Source organism: Vespa velutina, chromosome 1 (genome assembly GCF_912470025.1).
Source record: "Vespa velutina chromosome 1, iVesVel2.1, whole genome shotgun sequence".
NCBI lineage: Eukaryota > Metazoa > Arthropoda > Insecta > Hymenoptera > Vespidae > Vespa > Vespa velutina.
In genome coordinates, this window is record NC_062188.1 from 4,578,627 (window position 1) to 4,588,626 (window position 10,000).

The window sequence follows — 10,000 nt, forward strand, 5'->3', positions numbered from 1 at the left end:
AATTAGATAAGAAGAGGATAAAAGGAGTGGTGAATTTTCAAGAGGATTTTTAAACTATTGTTTACTTCGTATCTCTCCTTTCTTTCTCTCTCTCTCTCTCTCTCTCTCTCTCTCCTCTTTTTGTATCTCTCTGTCTATGTGTTTTGCGTATGTGCATACGCGCGCTAGTGCGCGCGAGCTTGCCTGTGTGTGTGTGTTTGTTCGTGTGTTCATGTGTTCTATCGAAAAAGATTGAGTTTCTTTTACTTATTTTTTTTTTTCTTTCCTTTTTTCCTTCAAAAGGTCGATCTTTTCATATTAGGTCAATTGATCTCTTCTTATTCCTCGGCAAATGAGTCTCGAATGATCGAACGTGATTCATCCATCGATCGTAAAAGACGTTTCGCGCGTTCGTTCGTTCGTACGCGTACATATAACGGTGTTACTCTCGTGTTCCTCTCTCCTCCTGTTGTTGTTATTATGTTGTCGTTGGAGAACGCGTGACTCAACATCGCTACGATCATGGTGTGCGATATGAAATTGTCAAAGGGTATGGAAAGAGAGAGAGAGAGAGAAAGAGAGAGAAAGTAAGTGAGTGAGTGAGTGAGTGAGTGAGTGAGTGAGTGAGTAAGTTAGTGAGTGAGTGAGTGAGAGTGCGAGTGAGTAAGATTACGATTGATTGATTCTCTCTCTTTCTCCCTCTCCCTCTCTTTTTTTTTTCCTCTCTTTGAGTCTGTGTTTATGTTTATACAAGTGATTGTAAATTAATCAAAAGTAAGGAGAAGAGCGGTAAACGAAGGTATTTTGATTACTTTCGATCTTTTGTTTTCGTTTGTTTTGTTTTCTTTTTTTTTTTTTTTTCTTTTTTTTTGTGATTTTTTTTGTTCTCTTTTTTCCTCTCCTCCCTCCCCATTAACTCTCTTTCTGTCTATTTCTCTCTCTCTCTCTCTCTCTCTCTCTCTCTCTCTTTCTCTCTCTCGCGCGCGCGCGCTTTCTATATCTATATCAATATCCATTTTATTTTCACTTTGATTCTCTCGAAAGTAAACGTTTCGATCGTCGTCTATAGAGAAATATCGAGATTCGAGATTTATCCGGTAAGTCGATAAAATTTCATTATTATTATTTATTCATTATTCGTAGATCTGAGATATAACGTACGTACTTATAATATATATACGTATGTGGTATATATACATAACAAAAAAAATTTTATTTCTTTTTGATTCGCACATTTCCGTGAAGAATTGGTACGATATAGAATCACGTACGATTAGCGTAATATCGACTATGCATTTATAGGGAAACGATAACGTGAAATTTTATTTTCGTGGATGCCTTTTCAATTTGAAATCGCGACTTTCGTCACGTATCCATCGTGTCTCGTTTACGAGCTCATTTTCACGAACAGTTTAAATTTTACGATCTATCGACGATTTCGAACGTTCTCCCTTATTCTCCTTCCTCTTTCTCTTTCTTCATTCTATCCTCTTCTTTTTTTTTTTTTTTTTTTTTTTTTTTCCGTACAGTGACTACTTCGAATTATTATTAATCGTACGTTGCGTTGATAATAATTTTATTTCTTTTAATGGATCGAATAAAAATGTGTGCGTGTGTGTGAAAGAGAGAATTATATAGAAATCACGAGAAAGGATAGATCTCTTAATGAGTGAGAGTGAGAGAGAGAGAGAGAGAGAGAGAGAGAGAGAGAGAGACGTATATGTAAATCGACATTGATTTCGCAGAAACGATCGAAGATCTAAAGGTCTTTTAAAAGTCGAAGCTCGAAGTGGATAATATCGAAAAGGAAGTGATGTTGGAATCGAAGAAATAGAATATTCCTTCTTCTTTTTCTTCTTCCTCTTCTTCTAAGGTCTCTTAAAAGTCAAACCTCGAAGTGGGATAAGATCGAGAAGGAAGTGATTTTGGAATCGAGAGAATAGCACTTTTCCCTCTTCTTTTTCTTCTTCTATTTTTCAATAAATCACTTCGAACATATCAACGATATAATATATCTTTTCGATCTTCCGCAATGAAGATGGGAACCAATTGGAGGTTCGTTGATCTAGTCGTTTGAATTTGTTCATTTTCTTTTCGCTTTCTTACCACCCCAGCCCGCCCGCCCCCCACCTCCCCTCTCACTCCCGCCCACCCATCACATTTTTTTCTTTCTTTTTTTCTTTCTTTCTTACCTCTCTTTCTCTTTTCCCTTTGATTTTTCTTATGCCATTAAATTTTTTTTCTTTTGCCTTCTTTCATTGGGGTCGAAGAAGTGAGATCAAAAAAAAAAAAGAAAAAAAAAAAGAAAGAAAAAGAAAATAGAAAATAAAAATTAAAAATTAAAAAAGAACATCACTTCAACGCGGACCATTCGAAAAAATTGTTCGAGTTATTATTATCATTGTTTTTTTTTTTTTTTTTTTTTTTTTTTTTTTTTTATCTCTATCCAATCGTATTATAAATCGAACTCCTCGTATAAAGAGCTAATAATATTTTCGGTCTAGTAAAGCGGAGAAAGTGTTAACGTTTACGACCTAGAAACATATATATATATATATATACATATATGTATATATATAAAATGATATATCTATCGGGTCTATCTGAAATATAATACATATGTTCGATTTCATATTCAAATGTATTCCATTTTGTTAGACTACTAGCTTTTGTATAGAAATCTCTTTAAATTATTCAAATACCCGTATACCCGTTGGTAATGCAATTCATTAGACGAAAGGTGGGGCTGGGGGCGGGCGTTCAATTAATACGTGTGGTGTGTGTAGTCGATCGAAATCTGAAGTCGTTCGAAATATCATCGATCGCGTTAGAGCGGGACGTATTCTATAACGAGGAGGATAACGGTTTAATTTGATTTATTTAATCGATTAGAAAAGAGAAAAAAAAAGAAAAGAGAGAAAAGATTCATTAGACCAATTGAATTAATTCATCATTTATAATACTTTATTAGATCGATGAAGAAAATTGCGGAGGAATTTTTTGTCGATTGTTCTTTTAATTTTTCTTTTTCTTCCTCTTTTCTTTCTTTCTTTCTTTTTTTCTTTTGCTTTTTTTTTTTCTTTTTCTTTAATCTCTCTTCATTTTTTTTTTCTTTTTTTCTTTTCTTCTTCTTTTTTTTTTCTATCTTCCGCTCGATTCCATTTCAAACGAAATCGATTATTGATCCAATACGAGTATTATAGATTGTGTTAACATATAACAATCCGATAGAAAATTTGTAACGGTGACGAAAAGGATTGTGTTATGTCTGCTTCCAGAGTGTACGATGTTGGAAGGTGGTCGTGCAGCGATCTGGCTCCTTGTATCAGCCCAACGTGCTGCACGCCACCCGAAAGATTTACGTACTAACCCTGTTGCACCTGTTTGAACAAAACAGAAAAGAAAAAAGTAAACAAAAAAAACAAAAAAAAAAAAACAAAAAAAAAAAAAGAAAAAAGAAAGCAAAAGACCCAATAAAACAAAACAAAACAAAACAAAAAAAAACCACCAGTCGCAGAGCCCTGCACCGTAACCCCATGACGCATTTAACACATGGCCCGCCTGGAGAGTAAGTGTTTTCACGCTTCACGATTTTACTTCTCTCTATCTCTCTATCTCTCTCTCTCTCTATCTATCTCTCTCTTTCTCTCTCTCTCTCTCTCTCTTTCTCTCTCTTTATGTCTCTTTCTATTTTCTTGTCTTTCTCTAGTCTTAGAGCAAGCAGCTATCCGTTTATATCCAAGATAATAACGTTGCTTCTCGAAAATGCTCTCCAATGAAGTAAAGACCAAGGGATCCTATGAAAAGCAAAATCTTTGCATAACGCACTCTCCCCTACCTACCGAGCTTCTTTTTTTAGCTGATCTATCTTCTATTATCTCTTTCAACCGATCGCGTATATTAGAAAGGCGACAAAATAACAAAAGAGAAGGTGTGTTTTATTTAGGTGCGAGAGAGATAGGCTGCGACAAAGAGAAAATAGAAAAAAAAAAAAAAAAAGAAAAGAAAGAATAGAATAAAATAAAATAAAATAATAGAAATATAATATTATTTATCGAATATTATTTACGAGCCAAGGATGAGCTGGATTTTTGTTTTTTTACTTTCTTCTTTTTTTTTTTCTTCTTTTCTCCTCTTTTTTTTTTCTTTTTTTTTTTTTCTTTTTTTTTTTCTCCTTTTTGTATATATATATATATTCAATCGAGATCAAACGATCATCAAATAATAAGTGACGCTTAATTATAATAAATAATCATTGTTACAGTACCGAGCATAGTGGTGCATAAAGGAAGCAGGTCGCAAGGTCGACCTGAGAGTCCAACTGTGGTGGTACGCGGAGGAATGCCCTCGTTGCCGTCCTCCAGGCAAGGCCTCGTCCTCGGTGGCTCCACTGCAGCTTATACAAGTGCCTCGGGCTCGGATATGATAGACGGGAATGCCAACCCCACCGTCGGCAGCAATCCCGCACCGAACTCTCATCACCGTCCCACGCCATCCTGCCCACCTGATAAATTGGATACGGAGAGCAAGAACTTTCGGAATAGGGTAAGGTTCTATTACTGTTTATTGTTGTTCCATCGTATATATTCGAACTAACGTTTATTCTCATCGTTTGATGAAAAATTTGTTGAAAAAAGAAAAAAGAAAAAAAAAAAAAAAAAAAAAAAGAAAGAAAAGAACAAATAATACATCTTTATAATGCATTTATTAATTCAATTATAAGATCACGATTTAGCATTAATGAGATTTTTATTACTGTTTCATCATTTATACATTTGATCTTTCTTTTTATCAAGCTCATGAACAATTTCTTCTGAAAAAAATAATACATTTTTATATTTTGATATATTCATTAATTTTTTTTTTTTAATCCTCTACAATATGAGATATCATCATTGAGAATAAGGCAAATGATCTATTACAGTTTATTACTGTTACATTGTTTATTTGTTCTAACGTTTATTATCATTATTGCATGAAACATTTCTTAAGAAAAAGATAATAATACATTTTTATAGTGTAATTATATTAATTCGTTAAATCTTAATATTATGAAGTCATTATTGACATGACAATTATATATTTTTCTTTAGCAATCAGAAAGTACGGATGACGTGACACATCGTTTAATTAATAAAATAAATCAATGATAAATTGTTTTTATTTCAAAATTACATTTAGTGTATATATGCGAGTATGTGTTTCTGCGCGCGCGCGCGCGCTTGCAGAATCTCGTGTATATACTGTATTTATACGTAAGATATCTAAAAGCGGATTAAATCAGATTAAATTTAATTAAGAATAAATTAAGAAATCTCTATATTGATATTAAGAAATTTTAAAGATTCACACGATACAAAACCTTTTCAATATTTATCTTCGATAATATAATGATCAATCCGATTGACAGGATATACTACTATTATGTTGATAGATCTAATATTAACAAACTAAACATATCTGGATATATAATTTTAACGTAAGAACCAAATCGTTTGATTTCAACAAGCAAAAGCGAGAACTACTCGTGCTATTCGATCGACATGTTAACACAGGGCTCTCTTTAAATAGCTTTAATCTTGTTCGGCTCATTGCTTCGGCCGCTCCTCCTCGACGAAGTAATCTGATTTAGCTTAGCCGTTAATACCAATTAGTAGAGCACGATAAAATGAGTCACAAGTTTAGGTAGTGGTACCTATGACGTGATGATGGATACACACATTGCCAATCTTATGCATCGTCGTCTATAATCATAAGGGTACATTTAAATGAAAATTCCTTTTATTTTTTTTTTTTTTTTTTCCATTATCCTCCTTTTTTTTCTTTTTCTTCTTTTTTATTTCTAAACGCTTCGCAGTAATTTTTTCTAACGATATAAAAAATAATTTTACTTGAATTATTCCTAATAAAGTTCTCTCTCTTTCTCTCTTTCTTTTCTCTTTTTGTTCAAGAAAAATGAAAGCCGACGTACTTTCTATTAGTTTGAATTAATTGAAAATTTAAGAATCCTTTAATATCGAAAAAAGGAAAAAAAATGTTTTTCCCCTTTTCTTCTCCCTTTCCCCCTCCCTCCCCCCTCTTCTCTCTATATCTCTCTCTCTCTCTCTCTCTCTCTCTGTCTCTCTGTCTCTCTTTCTTGCTCTCTCGATGACGATTCTAAGAAATAAGATCGTAAAGCTTTTTCACATTTTCACGGATATTTTAGACGAGTACGAAAGTGAAATTGCTGGTCAGAAGTCATGCTATAGGAGAATCAACGTCTCCGCCGAGAGAACCGCACAATAGTCCGTCGTCACCGCACAGCGCTCAGTCGGTCGAAACAGAGAAAAAATTCACGAGTAGCCTCTCGCCAAACTCAAACAATTCAAAGCTTAACAACAACGAGCCGATGTTCAACAGCAATCTCTGTACGACCCAGTCACCTAAGCAAATGCGTAACACGGCTACTTCGCCCACTTGTCGAGTTCCATCGCGAAATGGTAAATGATCCGTTAGTAATTTGATCTTTTTTTTTCTATCATTTTATTTTATTTTATTTTATTTTTTCAATTAATCAATTAATCAATTAATTCTCTAAGGAAAACAGAACTTCGAAATCTACGAGTAGTATTAAACGTTCTATTCTTGTTGCTTTTATTTATTTATTTATTTATTTTTTTATTTCATTTCTTAATTATCGATGTTTCGTTTGAATTATAATTCAACTTATCTCATTGTCTTGAAAGTATTTAGATAAAGCTTTGCAATATTATTATTATTATTATTATTATTATTATTATTATTATTATTATTATTATTATTATTATTATTATTATTGTTGTTGTTGTTGTTATTATATTGTTATTTATTGTTGTCGTTGTTGTTGTTGTTGTTGTTGAAATGCAGGTCAATCTAGTCCCTCTCAGGTACATTCACCAAAGAACATCATCTCTCCGACGAACGGTAATAATAAGTCGGATAATAATCATCGTTCGAAGTTATCATCGGGCTCGAATATCATACAGAAATGCAATAATTGCGTGAAAAACAATCAGAACGAGAGACCGGGTTTGTTACAAACCCCGGTCTCTCCGTCGAAGACAGGCCAGGCACTCCAGCATTCACCGAAAAGTACGAATTTGGCACCGAATGCGCAGAACAATCAACAGAGATCGGATCAACGAAGGCCGAACACTCTTAACATATGCAACAACCAATGTTCGGCACAATGCGGTAATACACTTTCCGTAAGCAGGCCGAGCTCGAGACATAAGCTCAGGCATCAGAATTCGTCACAGGGTAGCTTCGACAGTGCATCGCCGTGTTTATCTCGAGGTTGGTCCTTGATTAGATTTCTTTCTTTTTTTGTTTCTTTTCTTTTCTTTTTTTCTCTCTCTCTCTCTTTCTCTCTCTCTCTCTCTCTCTCTCTCTCTCTCGCTATCTGTTGTTTAGTTACTGATTATTTATTAAAACACAACGAGATCGTCGCATGCATTTTGATTGTATCTAATTATCGTTAACTCCTTCAACGCAGATAGTAGTACCGAGTTGTACACAGACAGTACCGGTATCGACCTTGAACAGTTCATCGCAGAGACGATAAATCGTAATCAAAAGGATCGTACTGTCTTATTAAAGATCGAGAAAGAATTAATTGAATTTGCTAAGGATAGACAAAAGCTCTGTCATAAGTTCCCAAATATGTCATCGTACAACAGAATGTTGGTACACAGAGTGGCGGCTTATTTCGGTATGGAACATAACGTAGATCAAACGGGACTTAGCGTGATCGTAACAAGAACTAAAAACATGCGAATACCTGACACACGTTTCAAGGAACATATCAGGGACGATTTAATATTATCCGAGGAACCACGTAGGAGTATACTTAAAAGAGATTCAAATTCGTTTGAAGATAGTTTCAATTTTAAATCGCCCGATAGATTGTCGGGTGATTATTGTCGACGTAGCAAGAGTTTCGAGGAACGACAGGAACAATACGAAAGGACAAGGCGAAGGATATTCAAAGGGAGTAGCGGAGATAGCAACGAAGTTGCTTCCTGGCAATATTGGTCTTCGTCTGAAAGTTCCGATGCCTCCGCTAGGTATCGCTTATTATATCCTTCGGATCATGCGAGCAGGTGAAATTTTATTAATTAATTAATTAATTAATTAATTCATTCATTCATTCATTCATTCATTCAATCGAACGATTCAATCGTTATAAAATTTCTATTCGTACTATCTTAATTTTATTACTTCAATATACTTTATAACGAGGGATGTACCTACCTGATCGTGTATTTTAGACAAACTCGATTGCTGAAAGGTGAATCCCTCGATACGAGAGAATCTTACCGTGCTGAAGTTGTACGACCTTCGGTTTCTAAATCGTCCAGTTTTGACGGCTATACGAGAGGCATGCTATCAAGAGGGGACAGCGTAACGTCCACCCATAGTGCTGGAGCTCGTCTCATGAAACAAGGTTCGCCTCTGATTCTTTGCTACTCGGACTGATTATTGCAAGTTTATGCATTGGCATTTCTCGTCCAGGTAATATTGATATGATTATTGATGATTAAAGATTGGAAAGGTATACTGACACGGTACAGGGATATTCCTTTTTAATGATAAAGACCATCGGATTATCTTTTTTTCTTTTTGTTTTTCGTTTCTGTCGTTCTTTTCTTTTCCTTTTTTTTTCTTTCTTTTTTTTTTTTGTTTTTTTGTTTTTTTTTTTTTTTTATCGATGACATTCCCCCAAACGTTTATGATCTTCGTTAGTAGACAAGTATAAACACACATGGGATTGGAATTTTTCGTCTTTTTCTTTTCTTTTCTTTTCTTTTCTTTTCTTTTCTTTTTTTTTTTTTTTTTTTTTTTTTTTAATAATTATTCCCTCTATCGGAACTACAGAATAATCGGACGAATGTCTGTATGTTACAGATTCGGGTGCAAGCGTGTGTTCCCGTTTAAGCCCATCCAGTAGCGGGTATAAATCTCAAAGTCAACGCAGCGACGCTACGATCTCACCATCCCCATCGCCGTCGCCCGTGGCAGCAATGACATGTAGTCATACTCAAGTATCTAGTCAGGATCTAGCTTCTCCGGAATCAAGTAATCAAACGGTGATGTGGGCTATTACCAGTCTATCCAGTGTACCACCTGGTAGCATCATCATTAATCCTCAAACGAATCAACCGTACACGAATGCCGACGGTTCAATATATCGTTTTGATCCGGAAAATCCACCAAAGTTCTTTTCAACGGAAAACGAAAATAACGGCCATCAGGCAACTACTAACAAACATAACGAAATGTCTGAACCAACCAAAGCTGCCAGACAGAACGAATCCAAAAGTGAAAGTAAAAAACGTTCGAAGTCTAATAATAATAATAATAATAACAACAATGGTGGTAATGGTACACCACCAACAACAACGACGACGACGACGACGACGACGACGAGTGCTCACGTGACGAATACCGCAACGTCACCTAGTTTGCCATTTACTCCACCGCCACCACCACCTCCACCTCCACCACCCCCACCAGTTTTAACGCAACAACAAAACACGCCTGTTCAGCAGCAACAAACTCTAGTCAAGCCGTCCACGACGGTGCAAACGTGTAGTCATAATCAAACGGCACAACCGTACACGAATTATGTACCTACCTCAGAACCGTACAACCAAGGTGTCTATCAATCACCTGGAATAGGACAGCAACAGGCTGTGATGATGTCGACCTCTCATCCTACTCAGGGTCAAGCTAATATGCCGAACGGTCAAAATGAGGTTGCGTTCAACCAAAATCCTCCTGTTTATGCCAATTACGGTGGTGTGCCTGTTCAGCAAGGATCGATGCCACAATCTAACGTAAGTTAATTTGTTAAAAAAAAAAAAAAAAAAAAAAAAAAAAAAAGTATTCTTTCATTGGAATCTCCTTAACTGATTTAGGAGGTATCCGATTTATCCGGATATTTCGTTGGTATGAATATCTACGATCAACGTGGCGCAGGCGATAATCATTCGACGCCACC

The 10,000-nt window shown here is 35.3% G+C and overlaps 1 protein-coding gene across 11 annotated transcripts in view; it reads left to right on the forward strand.

The window, feature by feature from the left end:
- LOC124957663 (R3H domain-containing protein 1-like) overlaps nucleotides 1–10,000 on the forward strand; it is a 52,531-nt gene that overhangs the window by 38,646 nt on the left and 3,885 nt on the right. For 2 of the 11 annotated variants that reach the window (XM_047514811.1, XM_047514800.1), the window contains exons 1-10: nucleotides 1,725–2,034; nucleotides 3,258–3,547; nucleotides 3,689–3,910; nucleotides 4,244–4,524; nucleotides 6,185–6,458; nucleotides 6,865–7,293; nucleotides 7,493–8,099; nucleotides 8,268–8,443; nucleotides 8,905–9,836; nucleotides 9,918–10,000. The exon at nucleotides 9,918–10,000 is cut by the window's right edge and continues 100 nt beyond it. In XM_047514811.1, the coding sequence (XP_047370767.1) occupies nucleotides 3,745–3,910; nucleotides 4,244–4,524; nucleotides 6,185–6,458; nucleotides 6,865–7,293; nucleotides 7,493–8,099; nucleotides 8,268–8,443; nucleotides 8,905–9,836; nucleotides 9,918–10,000 (2,948 nt within the window). In that variant the 5' untranslated portion in view covers nucleotides 1,725–2,034; nucleotides 3,258–3,547; nucleotides 3,689–3,744. Of the gene's footprint in view, nucleotides 30–77; nucleotides 530–754; nucleotides 779–939; nucleotides 1,077–1,724; nucleotides 2,035–3,257; nucleotides 3,548–3,688; nucleotides 3,911–4,243; nucleotides 4,525–6,184; nucleotides 6,459–6,864; nucleotides 7,294–7,492; nucleotides 8,100–8,267; nucleotides 8,444–8,904; nucleotides 9,837–9,917 lie in introns of those variants that run through there. The other 9 variants (XM_047514829.1, XM_047514867.1, XM_047514779.1 and 6 more) reach the window with 8 other exon arrangements.